Source organism: Epinephelus fuscoguttatus, linkage group LG6, assembly GCF_011397635.1.
Source record: "Epinephelus fuscoguttatus linkage group LG6, E.fuscoguttatus.final_Chr_v1".
NCBI classification, from domain to species: domain Eukaryota; kingdom Metazoa; phylum Chordata; class Actinopteri; order Perciformes; family Serranidae; genus Epinephelus; species Epinephelus fuscoguttatus.
This window is the reverse complement of record NC_064757.1, coordinates 16,405,635-16,419,341: the sequence shown is the minus strand read 5'-3', so window position 1 is coordinate 16,419,341 and position 13,707 is coordinate 16,405,635. Positions and strand designations below refer to the sequence as shown.

The 13,707-nt window shown below is 44.1% G+C and overlaps 1 protein-coding gene across 4 annotated transcripts in view; it reads left to right on the top strand.

Moving 5' to 3' along the window:
• igsf9b (immunoglobulin superfamily, member 9b) overlaps positions 1 to 10,539 on the top strand; it is a 33,042-nt gene extending 22,503 nt beyond the window's left edge. For 3 of the 4 annotated variants that reach the window (XM_049579221.1, XM_049579222.1, XM_049579220.1), the window contains exons 8-22: positions 287 to 432; positions 1,450 to 1,592; positions 1,704 to 1,844; positions 1,947 to 2,063; positions 2,157 to 2,307; positions 2,406 to 2,517; positions 2,623 to 2,798; positions 2,897 to 3,135; positions 3,543 to 3,627; positions 3,765 to 3,935; positions 4,104 to 4,140; positions 4,572 to 7,973; positions 8,124 to 8,293; positions 8,476 to 8,687; positions 8,894 to 10,539. In XM_049579221.1, coding sequence (XP_049435178.1) covers positions 287 to 432; positions 1,450 to 1,592; positions 1,704 to 1,844; positions 1,947 to 2,063; positions 2,157 to 2,307; positions 2,406 to 2,517; positions 2,623 to 2,798; positions 2,897 to 3,135; positions 3,543 to 3,627; positions 3,765 to 3,935; positions 4,104 to 4,140; positions 4,572 to 7,973; positions 8,124 to 8,293; positions 8,476 to 8,675 — 5,290 coding nt within the window. In that variant the 3' untranslated portion in view covers positions 8,676 to 8,687; positions 8,894 to 10,539. The remainder of the gene's footprint in view (positions 1 to 286; positions 433 to 1,449; positions 1,593 to 1,703; positions 1,845 to 1,946; positions 2,064 to 2,156; positions 2,308 to 2,405; positions 2,518 to 2,622; positions 2,799 to 2,896; positions 3,136 to 3,542; positions 3,628 to 3,764; positions 3,936 to 4,103; positions 4,141 to 4,571; positions 7,974 to 8,123; positions 8,294 to 8,475; positions 8,688 to 8,893) is intronic. The other variant, XM_049579223.1, reaches the window with a different exon arrangement.
• Positions 10,540 to 13,707: the final 3,168 nt, after the last annotated feature.

Below are 13,707 nucleotides of genomic sequence, written 5' to 3'. Positions count from 1 at the left end.
AAGAAGGACTGTTAAAACAGCAACTGATAAAAACAGGATAAAATGCAGTGTCTATTTCAATCATATTTAATCAATTACGATATCTTAATTGACTTTAGTAGAATACCGAGAAGAATATTTAAGGGTGCCTGCTGCTAATACAATCAGCTCTAATTAGATTATTTCTAAGACTTGTATCGTTTGGTCATCAGCACGCTATAAACCTTAAGACAAAGGAGATTACTCCTCAGATTATTTTGACATCTGATCACTTAATTGCACCGTATTTTGTATCTTTTGGCTTTAGGTCTCTAAAGTCCAGAGTGAAGGTTTTGGTGGATGGAACACTTCTCATTCCTAATCTCATCCCAGAGGACGCTGGCAACTACACCTGTATCCCAACTAATGGGCTACTCACCCCGCCCTCAGCCTCTGCGCACCTGAAAGTGAAACGTAAGGGTTTAGTCCTCTGTGAGATCCAGCATCTGTTGGGTTCCATACACCCATTCATAGGGTTCGCACAAGGTGCTTAAGTGCTTGAATTCTGAATGAAGTTTTGTTCCACAAGTTATGAAATTACTCAGAATCAGAAATTGCTCTTTTTGTTGTTGTTGTTGTTGTTGTTGTTGTTGTTAAATTCTGATATGACACTCCCTCTCCTTTCCTCCTCGCCTTTATGATATCCTGTCAAACATCATAGTTTATTTTTACTTCACTCCACTCTTAAGACCTCGCAAAACTAGCCGGCCTATGTTGGCATGGCTAAATTTAACATGACTTAGTTTCTACCATGATTTGGATTCCTCTCTCCTCAGCAGTGCTCCAAAGTAATAGCTCCACTGAAAACTTAAATTGAAACTCAAGTTCCAGCTGGTATTGTATCCTTGTGCTACAGATGGATCTACTGTTAAGATGGTTTTTTCATTCTTTGAATGTGCACTCCTTTCTGATTGATATTCCAGAAGTGTGGCAGGGTCTCTCCATCTCGTCTTGCACTGCATGCAGGCAGTCAGTAGTTGTGGGGCAGGCAGAAGGACACTGTTTGCTGAGTTTAGTTGTAGTGAGTTTCTATGGGTTCGTTGGTGCTCTTGCTCTGAAACTTTCTCTGGTTTGGAACTTTTCAAAGCACAAGGAAATGGTGCACTATAGTAGCATAAGCACCAGAGCTCTCATGCCATTCAAATGTTTTGTTGAGTTTTTTTTTTTTTTTTTTTTTAGATTTATGCCTTTGAAAATTCATTTAAAAATTAATTAGTGGCTTTGAGTAAAGTCCTTGAAAATAAAAATGTTGTGCTTGAATTTGAAAGTCCTTGAATTAAATTTCTTATGTCGGTATGAACCCTGCATTAATCTTTTTTAATCACCCTAACTGTGGTCAGGGTTGCAGGGGGCTGCAGCCTTTCGATGCATGACTTGGGCAAGAGCCTCTTGCGTTACTTTTTGTGATCAGTTTATCTTCCTCCATCTTAGATCCTGCACGTGTGGTCAGAATGTCCCGGGAAACGTACTTACCTGCAGGCATGGAGGGGGTCATTACCTGCCCTGTTCAGGCTGATCCCCCTGTGCTGTATGTCAACTGGACCAAAGATGGGAATGATTTGAACCTTGACAACGTAAGCCACGCAACATAGAAACACAATATGTCATGCACTAGGAAATTGTCGCAAACTATAAATAACCTGTAAGTCACTGTGGATAAGTTTTTCCTACTTTGACATGTCCAGTACCCAGGTTGGATGGTGAACTCCGAGGGCTCAGTTTTTATAGCAACAGCCAATGACAATGCTGTAGGCATGTACACATGTACAGCCTATAACAGTTATGGCACCATGGGAAAGTCTGAACCCACCAAGGTTATATTGCAGGTGAGGCTCTTGTGCTCAATTTCAGTTACAGAGAAAACACTTTCCGGTCAGTGTACACAGTTACAAATAGGCAGAAATAAAACGGCTCTCTCATTCCTTCAGGACCCTCCATCATTTCGACTGCCTCCAGGGCCCGAGTATCTCCAGGAGGTGGGCAGAGAGTTGATTATCCCTTGTGAAGCCAGTGGAGACCCCACTCCAAACGTAACCTGGAGCAAGGTACAGGAGATTTTCCACTCATAAAGAAAGAGGTGCTGCATGGACATGTCTAATTAATCTGTTATTTTACCTTGTTGTTGTCCTTCCTCCCAGATTGGCCCTACTCCTCGCTCCCAGTACACTGTGTTGGCTAACGGCTCCCTGCTGCTGCAGCCGCTCAGTAAAGATCACCATGGGGGCTGGGAGTGCTTGGCCACCAATCGTGTGGCGACTGTCAGTGCAGGCACTGTGGTCATGGTGCTGGGTGAGTGGGCCAACCCTATTTCTGCAAACTTATATGTTGATGGGTGACACTAAAATGTATTCATCCGTAACTTACAAAAGGGTTTTTATGTTCCTCAGGCACCAGTCCTCACGCTGTGTCCTCAGTATCCGTCGTCACAGAGATGAACCAGGCCAATGTGTCATGGGTGCCTGGCTTTGATGGTGGATACACCCAGAAGTTTACTGTATGGTCAGTAACATACGATCATACTGTATGATACAGTTCTCAGCTGTAAACAACAATCCTGTTAGTTTATGCTCTGTCTTTATTTTGGCTGTTTTTAATTTTGTCCAGGGTCAAGCAGGCATCCAGAGGGAAACATGAATGGGCGTCTTTGCCTGTGCCGACATCCAAAAACTACCTGCTGGTGACCGGGCTACTTGCTGGCACCGGCTATCAGTTCAGTGTCCTACCTCAGAATAAACTCGGCTCTGGAGCTTTCAGTGAAATTGTTTCTGTGCGAACACAAGGTTTGTGATTGCTGTGTTTGGAGTTTCCCTCACTCTCTACAATGCTGTTTTGCTGTAAGTATCTGTCAGTTTGAAGTAACATTCATTCTTCTTATCAGCGGTACCTACAGAAGCACCTACAGTCGTCACCAGTGTCCCAATCCTGGATCCTCCCACACTCCTTTCAACCAACCGGACTGACCGAGGTTTTCTCCTCCAGTGGTCGCCCCCAGAGGCTCCGTCCTCTCCACTGACGGGCTATGTGCTGCAGGCCCGTAGGGATCAGGGCCAGTGGCTCATCCTCAGCAGCAACATCAGTGCCAATCAGAGTGAACTGCTTGTACAAGGACTGCTAAGGGTAATGATCGTGTTTTTTTCCCTCTCTTAGCATCTGTATTTCCTAAAGGTCAGTCAGAATGGCCTCAAGGTTTCTCGCTTTCACAACCTGGTTGCATGTAGATCAGTTGTGCCAAAGAACCGTGGGGATGTACAGATTATGAAATTCTTGTTAGCTGTTAAGTCGAGCCGATGGTTGCTAACAGCTAACGTATACTAGCTCTCCTCCTGCTGATTGTAACACATATCTGTTGTTCACAATGAAGCATTATCAGAGAAAAAATAGGGTTCTTCCCAAACACGTTTTCTATTATCGGTGTGTCCCTAATAATTTTGTAACATCAAACTGATTTTGTGATTTATAATGAACTTTAATCACAAGCATGCTAGTTTATAGTCAATCAAACGCCTGATCTGTCTCTCTCTCAGGACTCCAGTTACGATCTGAGGCTGATGTCCCGCAGTAACAAAGTACTCAGTGAACCGAGCGAGTCTGTCAATGTATCCACCATAGGTAAGTGGCTGTGTGTAGGTTACCATGAACGTCACATGGATATTAAATCAAGGTTCTGGCATATGTGTATGAGTGGATAATCACAAAATTAACAATGGAATTTGTGACCACCGTTATTAACTTGGGTCTGATTACAGGGATGGAGATTTACCCTCTGCGCCCAAGTTTCTTGGAGTTCATCCCTGAGCCTCTGTTGGCTGGTGTGTTAGGAGGAGTATGCTTCCTGTTCGTGGCCATCATCCTCTCACTGGTGACAGCATGCTACATGAGTCAAAGGAGACAGCGCCGACGCAGAAAGAGAAGACAAGGTAAAACTTTGGATTTAAAGAAATGTCAGCGTTGTCCACCTTGTCGGTATGTGGAAAGTGCAATTGTTGATTTCCAAGTTTATGTTACGTACACTTTGTCATGATTGGACAATTTTAACCGTGCAGTTGTTTGACTATTTTAATCCTTTGTTCTTCACCTTTTCCTAGATCTCCCATCTGCCCTCCAGAAGAGCTCATCTCCAGAGTAAGTGTCCTTACCAGTATATCCATATATTTTCAATGAACATTTATGTTCTAAATTTTGATTTTAAAAGTTCATGTGATGGTACAGTATCTATTGCTTTTTTCTGGCTTTCGTTTTGTAATGCTTCAAGGTTTTTATTATAGCCTGTGGCCGACTGTGGTGAAATACTAAAGCACACTTTCTGCATACTCTTTTACCAGCTATCTAACTAAATAACTTAAGTAAATGATTTAATTATATTACCTGATGACATTTGGACTAGAAACCAGCAATGAACTGAAACTCCTTTACAAACATATCATTGCGTTATCATCTTTGACGTGGTGTTTGTGCAAAACGTTATAAACTGCACCTTTGATAATTTTTTCCTGGAATCTGTGGTGCTATAAGCTTGTTTTGAGTAAAAAAAATGTCTTGTCTCTCTTTCTCAGTGCTCGCTCACCTCCTCGCAGCCCCGACAGCGTCCTAAAGCTAAAGCTGTGTCCTCCGCTTCCCTTCTTCCCCAACTCCTCCTCCTCACAGTCTGATCGCTCGTCCTTTGATAAAGGCAGCCGTGGGGAATACCACGACCAGAGGAAACAACTCCTGTCTAACTCATCTCCACCACCACATTACACACTCTTTGAGAGTCACCTGGGCTCTCAAGCTCCATCGCCAACTGCTCTGGAGTCCATCTCCAGGGGCCCAGATGGACGCTTCATTGTCCAACCACTGCTAGAGAATTCAAGTCCCTCCAATAAGAAAAACTTAAGGAAGGAGGTCCTGCAAAGTAATGGTGGGGCAAGTGGCTCAGGGAGCAACAGGACATCATTCAGGGACTCTCCAAAGTCAAGCGTCTTGAGCTCAGAGAAGGATGAGAGGAAGGATTCCCCTCTCACTGTGGACGTCCCAGAGCTGAGCAGACCTCCATCCTCTCCTGGAAGAGTACGGGCCATGGCCAGAAACTTCTCCCGTCATGGCTGCTTTTACTCTGACGATGAACAAGGCTCAGAGGCTCTATTGGAAAGGGCCAGCTTCTATTCAGACAACAGTGAGAAAAAAACCAGTGATTCACTCAGAAGGTATCGCGTGCCGGGCCACACTGAAGATCTGTTTCCGAATTTGGGGAGGAGAACAAAGCTGCTGGATAGAGACAGAGACAGACCACCCAATTCTGGCTACCAGCCTATGGAGAGTCAGCTGACTAACAACAGCACTGTGGTCTCACAACTTGACAGTGAGCTGGAGAGGGATAGTATTAACAAGTGTGTCCAGCTGGCAAAGGAGAGGGAAGAAATGGAGAGGGAGCTGGAGAGCTACACAGCTGATCAAAGAAGTCGAGGTCGTGGGAGAGACGAGCAACATTCTAATAAGACAAAAAGCCCTCAAAGGGACTCACCCAAGTCAGAGGAAGAACCTGTATGGAAGCCACAAGATGTTACCATCAGACAGAAACACAGGCCCTCAGGCCAGACAAGTCGGGTATCTGACTATCGAAGAGCATGCTACTTTGGGAACACCAGCAGTCCTATGGATCGGCTCTCTACCACTCGCATACAGTGGGACATCAGCCCTGTTACATCGGTCACCAGCCTCATTCCTATCCAGAGCCCCCGGGAGACCACATCACCCAGGCCACAGCATCCTCGCATATGTAGGGAAGCAACAGAGGACTCTCTTGCTGTTGATTCATCACGCTCTCCAGTCACCCAGAACACCTCCCTCCCTATGCTGTCCCCTGATGCCACCTCAGAAGGCCCCCCTGTCCTTTGTCTAGAAACACCAGATAGAGCCAGGTCATTGAGTCCTCAGAGTGAGCCAGATAGATGCAGTAGGTCCACGACTGAGCAGGGCTTAAGGGAAAAGACAAAGAATGGAGGTGTTGCTTCAAGGTCCAGACATTCATATGCTTATGCAGGCAGTCAGCCCTGGGATTCAGCTGCCAGAGGTCCTTTAATTGACAATGAGAGGCCTGAGTGTTCAGCCTCTGCACCGTATAATCAGCCTGAGAGAACTGCAAAAAGCTACACAGCCACAGGGAATACCAGTCCCTCAAGTTATTCTACCTTACCCTACGAACATCATCAAGCAGGGGCAAAGGCCAAAGAAAAAGACACTCAGACCCAGGATGACCGACGGAGTTCAGGGTTTTACTCTGAGTTCGAAAGAGAGGGTGTGCGAACACGCTCCAGGAGGAGCGACAAATGTCTCTTCTCTGATAGTCCAAGCCCTATTTCAACACTGACACTTGTAGAAGAGGTCGAAAGTGAGCAGTCCCAACTCTCTGTCCCGGGATTGTCAGGGTCCTTCAAGGCCAAGCCTGCAGCTCCATCTCCCCAAATGTCCCCACTGCAGACAAGTGCAATTCTTGAATACCTGAGCCTTCCAGGTTTCATTGAAATGAGCGTGGACGAGCCTGTGGAAGATGCTGCAGTCACAGACACTGCTGGACAAACTTCTGAACTAAAGCCAGAAAAATCCCCGGGGCCTAAGCCTGATGTAGTTCCTAGCAACTGGGAGGTTCATGTTCAGGAAAACCAGGAAGCACACTTGCGCCACCATTCTGCGGGTGCTGCAGAGGCCAGTTTTTATGCTGGAAAAAAACAAGACCATAAACGCTCATATTATGTGGAACCTAGAGATTCTGCACATAGAGTAAGATTTCCAGATGAGACAAGACCACTGTCACCCGGTCCAGAAAAAACTAGCAAACAGCTCTATAATGAGAAAACACAAACTCGAGTTGGGAACAAAAGCACAGACAGACCTGAATCCAGACTTGGATCCAGGTCAGCTCACACCTTGTTCAGTGCAGCTAAAGGCATGGCAGACATAGTGTCAAAACACTCACAGAGTTTTGTAGACAGTAGTGAGTCTTTATCAGAGCAATCCCAAAGACAAGCTTCTCAGGGCAGCAGGACTAATAACATTGCATCACGAATATGTCAAGCCCCTGTGCCATTTTTAAAGAAGTCCTTAAGCATAGGCCCTTGTAGGACGCTCTCAGGTATGGGACAGCCTCGTCCTTTCCTAAAGAAATCCATCAGTTTAGGCTCACAGAGGTGGGAGCACTTTGAGAGCCCAAGGACATATATTTCTGAGAAATGTTACTGGGACGAGTTCCCAAACCCTGACATCAGGGTGAAGTCCTACAGTTTGGGTCGTAGTCCGTCTTCCCTTCCAAGGCCAGGCCCCTCCTGGAGGGAGTATGTCCCATTCAGACGCCCCAGCATGGGGAGCTTAGAGAGGCCTCACCACGCACATAGATCTTTAGCTAGTCCTTCCTACCTCACTCACTCCATGTACCCACCCAGACAAACCTCGATGTCCCCGATGCTGGAACCCTCCGATCCACGACGGCAAGCCACTGTTTTCCCAGAGTCCTCCAGGTGGTCTCCATCCTATGAGGTTACCGTTAGGTCTGCCCAGCATAAATATGCCCCCATGCCAATGACCTCTTCCATCCCTGTCGCCCAGTACCAACACTGGCCAGGATCCAGAGGGGAAAGCATGAGACCCATGGACCCCAGCAGGGGCCCTCCGAGGTCCTACCTGCCCAGGGGAATTAGCTGGCCCTCACCTTACTATGCCCCCTTCCCACCCAGAGAGGCAGAGAGTTACAGACATCCAGACAGGATGATGAGGAGGGGAGGGGACACAGAGTTTCGGGAGGTTAGAGAGACCAGGGAGGGAGGTAGGACCAGTTATGCCAGTCAGAGCAGTGGTAGAGGTAGCGCTGGTCTCTTCCGACAGTCCCTGTCAATCACTCCCACGCTACTCAGCTCCCCAGAAACCACGGAGGAAAGCGAGCGGCACAGAGCTGAGACGGAGCTGCCTGAGAGGAGAGCGAAAAGGTGAAACACCACCACACCTGGACAGTGACAACACTGGAGTGTCCTCTTGGCAGAGGGATTTATTTATGTTGCCAAAATAAAATCAATGTTGTTTTTGTTTCTTGTTTGTGATAACTGTTATCTGACCATTTGCTCTGTGTATCTCATTAGAAGGAACACATCAGTAGATGAGAGTTATGAGTGGGACTCTGCAGATGCGTGTGTGGACTCGGAGGTCCTGGAGGCCATGAGGTTTGATCAGTCACAAATGGGTTTCCGGAGAGGCAGGTCGGAGCTCAGATATGATCAAGCTGGGGGCCTCCAGGACCAGCGACAGAAAGGTGATCATTTATTTACCACTTTCCCATTTCGTGTGTGATGTTTTTGATGTTGCATGTGTCATTGTGAGTGTAACGCTTGATGTGATGGTGCTGCATGTCTTCACCCCTTGTGCTGTGATTATTGTGAGCTTGTCCCATGATGTGCCCATCCATGCATTTCCTGTCCCTGATGCCCTCCCCAGGCCCGTGTCCCTCAGTCAGCCCGCCAGTTTCCAACCCACCTCGTTGCCAGTACAGCCGCTCCCTAAGTGAGGCGCGTTTCAACGCTCTCCGCCAGGAGTACCAACAGTACAGGCAGGCTCAGGAATCCATCTGTTCCCGTGAGCCCTGCCTCACCCCTGGCCACGATTCAGACTCTGACTCCAGCTCAGCGCTGCTCTAGCAGCTTAACTCGGTCCGTGATTCTGCCTGCCCGCTCACCTCTTCCCTCTTTTTTCCACCTCTCACTGCTCGCCTGCCTGCATCCTTTTCTTGCCTGCTGCTCTGTCATTTATGTGCTGTGGATTTGTGCATGCCAAAATCTGTGCACCTCAATTTACAGCTGAAATGTTTTAACCTTATTCTGTTGTCTGATGTTGTACTGCTCTCTGTCTTTCACAGGTATATCCAAGACAAAAACCAAAAAGCAGTTTTAATGAACAGACGACAGCACTGTGGTCCTGGACACTGTTACACCTCACTGGAGCTCTCTCATGTGAAAGAACTCATTGTTTAAAGTTTTTATCCTCTGTTACAGCAGACTAAAGTAGAGCATTTTAAAGAGACAGCATCATATGCTGCACGCCATCAAATGTGACAGACTGCAACTCCTCAGTTACCAGATGACTTAATTCTTTTCCTTGTACTTGTTCCATTGTGCTTTGCATAATGAAGCTGAGAAGGGATTATTTATTTTTCTAAGAAGCTTGTGCAACTGTATTTTGGGATTTTTTCTTAAAAAAAAAAAACAAACCTTGACAATCAGGCACACAGGGCCCCTTTGAGAAATGAAATGCTCGCCCTTGACTAAGACAGTTGCAGTTGATAGTAGAGAAAGATCTGCTTTATAAAAGCAGCAGCATGCTACATGGTGAACGTTGTATTTCAAGTGTTTGTCTATCGCATCAACAACCTCCCTTTAATGATAAAGGAATGCTAATGACAATTATGTAGGTCTATGTCCAACTTAACATCCGTATGTGGAAATGTCTGTTATCTGTTATGTTGCTTGTGTTACCAGTCAAACAGTGCTCGAAGCATTTTCACCACCATCTCCCACTGAATTGGACAAAAATATTTCAATAATAAGACTTAAGGATCACATGATTAGGCAACTCTAGTTTCTAACTTTGTTACTCTAAGGAGTAATTTACTGTCTTGAAAGTAAGAATTTGTTTGTTATTTGGTCTTCCTGTTGGATCCCTAAACTCATTTCCTGTTTTATGCATATTTTTCTTTGACAATAACATTCCCCTGTTTTGAGTTTATAAACCAAATCACTTCAAATAGCCTCCCAGTATTTGTTCAAGATGTACAAATGTTTATATGTACCTTAATGTGAATGAACCCTGCTGTACTGTATATTCCACTTCATCATTTCATGAGATGAGAAAATGCTACTTCACTCCACCTGAATTGATCAAACATTGCCTCTGTGATTAAATGACAGATAAAACTTGATAAGAAACACAGGGAAAATGATTTTGCCTTATTTTTGTTAATGTCACAAGCACGCACTAGTCGATTGACCACGGGAGGTTTGACCTAACAAGCTAAAGTCAAAAATGATCAGAGGATTAAAAATTATTGAGGAGTTTTTTTTACACAAGTTTTGCTCACATGAGTATTTCTGTATATTTATTAAGGTGAGCTATGATATGCAACAATGTTTACAATTCACATCTCTGATGTGAAGATAACACTGTGAATATACCATCGACTTCTGATTCTGTTTTTGAATTGCTGTGAAGTCTGTAATGAATTTGTGCCCGTTAGCCTACTTTTTTTTGTTTACTTAAAAAATGACAAAGGCTGTTTTTATTACATTAGCTGACAACAGATTAAAAGAATAACTTTGTAGCTAAGATTCAAGATTTGTACTATATTTACTTAAATAACCCAGATGAAGTCTTCATATGGAGTGAGTAATGCATCTCTGATGATGGTTTTGGAAGTTTTGTACAAACTGGAAAATTTTATATCTTGCCACCTGGTTGTTTTTGTCATTTTTATATGTTTGTTATGAATAAATTGTTCTATTCTGAATGCACCAGACTGAGAGAATGTGTTGATCTGTTTTAGTGTGTGTGTGTTTTTAGGAAAAGCATGTGACAAAAAACACAGTTAATTAAGTTAATTTCATCTAAATTTCTAATTTGTAACTTGATGACATCAACTTAATTTCCAGAGCAGGGCTATACCTTAACCATGCCTGTAATCACCTGTCTAGCCTTTATAAATCTGGTTAACCCATCCTCTTCAGGTAACAACTGTACCTGTATAGGCTTGGCTGAAACAAAGCTTGAGATGGATCCTTATATCACTAAATCTTTAATCACAGACTCGCCAATAAAACAATTTTGTGTTAGCCACATTAACAATTAGGCTTTAAAGGGGTCAAAGGCTTCCCTCTGCACGTTGATGAACTTAGCAGGTGTAGCTTGGTAGACAGAAAATAGTTTCTGCATGAAACTGCTCACACTAAGGTTTGTGGATTATCATGAGTAACCGGGTCATGGTTTATGGATACAGACATTGCTGTTGACTTCTTCAAAGGTATTGTTTTGGTGCTTTGAGCAAGAGAAGGCAGAAATCTATGGCAATATCTCTTAAACTCAACAACTCACCCCAAAACAATGTAGATTAATAAATATCACTACAAGTAAGAGTAAAAATGTGTATTTTTGATTTTAAGCTATTCCTTCAAAATACATGTGTTGCAAAAAATTTGTTTCTAGGCAGCTTTATTTTAAATCTGCAGTCATACCAGTGACTCTGTGAGGCTGTACTGAAGCACAGCAGTGCTTTGAGCAAATTGTGAGCAGGCTCACACTGACAAAGCTCAGCTCTATTTTACTCCATCCTTTTAATAACTATAATTACATTCACGTTGTCTGGATTTATTTTGATTTTATTGCTGTAGAATTGTCAAAAAATGTGCAATGAGTGAGTGCTTCTGCCCCTTTTTTCCAACATAACTTCAATTTCAAATATCTGGCAGTTATTCAATATTACTTTTGACTAAGCAATAACAATTTAAAGAGAAAAAAGACAAATAATGTGTGCGCTGGTGAGTTGTCTGTGATTGGACAGTCGTACTGCGGAAGTCCTGGGGGCCACCGTAATGACTAGTATATTCCGGTAGTTTTTGAACTTTCCAGATATCATATAAACGGTCTATGAGTTATGGTTATGAGAAGTATGCATGCCAAATAGGAATATAAAGCCAGTGCGTGGGATTAAGTGGCATCTAGTGTTGAGGTTGCACATTGCAAATAACTGAATACCTCTTCCCTCACCATTCCCTTTCCAAGTGTGTAGGGAATATACAATGGCCTTCAGCTGACATAAAACTTTGAAAGGCCCTCTAGTGCCAGTGTTTGGTTTGGTTTTTGGGCTACTGTAGAAACAACAACATGGTGGCCTGTGGAAGTGGACCCGCTCCGCATGTAGATATGAAGGGCTTGTTATAAGGTAAGGTAAGGAAAAAACAATTATTAGTTTTAGGTGATTGTACCCTGCTGAAAACATATGCTGTGTCTCACATCACATACTTCCGTAAGTACACTTCCATGTAGTATACTATGTGCACTATGTGCACTATATACTTATTGGCGTAGTGTGCGAATTTCAACAGGGTAGTGTTGTCTCAAACCAACACTGCCGATTGTGCACTTACCGGAAATGACGACTGCAGCTTTTGGCTAGTTAGCAAACTAGCATTAGCATTCGTGTTATCGTTTGCAGTACCAAATCATTACAGACTGCTAAATTAACCCAATAAACATACCGGTGGCTTATATCCGACAACAGTTTAGTGGTGCTTACTGCAAAAAACACATGTATAACTTACATTTGAACAATGCAGCGACGTTCACGGTTGCACAGTCCTTTGCAGCTAAATTTTCAGTTTGAAAAGTGGTCCCTCCCGTTCTGCTACATAGCCAAGATGGCAGCCATTGAGGGCGAGAAGTGTCCATAGTTCCACACTCAACTTCTTGACCGTTTTGAGTGCACCATCTGTGTACTCATGGTGCACTGCATTTTTCCATACCTCTCAATGTGAACGCACTTATGCACTCAAAATATTAAGTGTAAAAGTACGCGATTTGAGACACAGCAATAGTGATGAGTATTATATTGTGTCTGCCAATATTCATTCATTCATTCATCTTCTAACCACTTCATCCTCTTGAGGGTCGCGGGGGGGCTGGAGCCTATCCCAGCTACATCGGGCAAGAGGCAGAGTACACCCTGGACAGGTCGCCAGACTATCGCAGGGCTGACACATAGAGACAAACAACCATTCACACTCACATTCACACCTACGGACAATTTAGAGTTACCAATTAACCTAGTCCCCAATCTGCATGTCTTTGGACTGTGGGAGGAAGCCGGAGTGCCCGGAGAGAACCCACGCTGACATGGGGAGAACATGCAAACTCCGCACAGAAGGGCTCCCACGCCCGGGATCGAACCGGCAACCCTCTTGCTGTGAGGCGAGAGTGCTAACCACCACACCACCGTGCCGCCCCGTGTCTGCCAATAGATCCTCTTAAATCCTACATACTTTGAATCTCTTCCAATATTTAGGCCTAAACATACTACTGTAAGTAATGAGTCATCGCTCTGGAGACAGGTGAGTCAAAGATGTCTTACCTGAGCAAGTGTGACCATAGACTGTATATAAAGATGACTGACACGTCTCCACTTCCGGTGTATATAAAAATACGGTCACTGCCATCTTGTGCTGGTGACATCATTTAGAGCCAAAGTCTGTGCCATAGCGATCTCCGCAGTTTTTGAGTTCCTGCCCATACACCCGACTGACCAATTGTGAGCATTGCTCGCAATCAGGTTGGCACACATAGCTATCAATCATGAAGCCAACTCCCATTTTAAAGCATCAAATAACTTATTATAATCAAACTTATCAGAAAAAGTAACACTTGAACCAACATCACCGTGATGACCTAAAATGACAGAAACCATCTCTGAGAAAAAAGTATTTGACATGTACTTTGATCTTTTATTTTGACCTGTTTATGAACTATACTGCAGCCAGCCACTCGGGGGCTATCCAGATGTTTTGGCTTCACTTTAGGGGAGCAGTCATGTCCTTTATATTTTCATACTATAGGTGTGACAAACATTGCACAACATTGCCAATAATTGTTCATATGACTACTGTTTATTTCAAAGATTTGGAGGAGAGA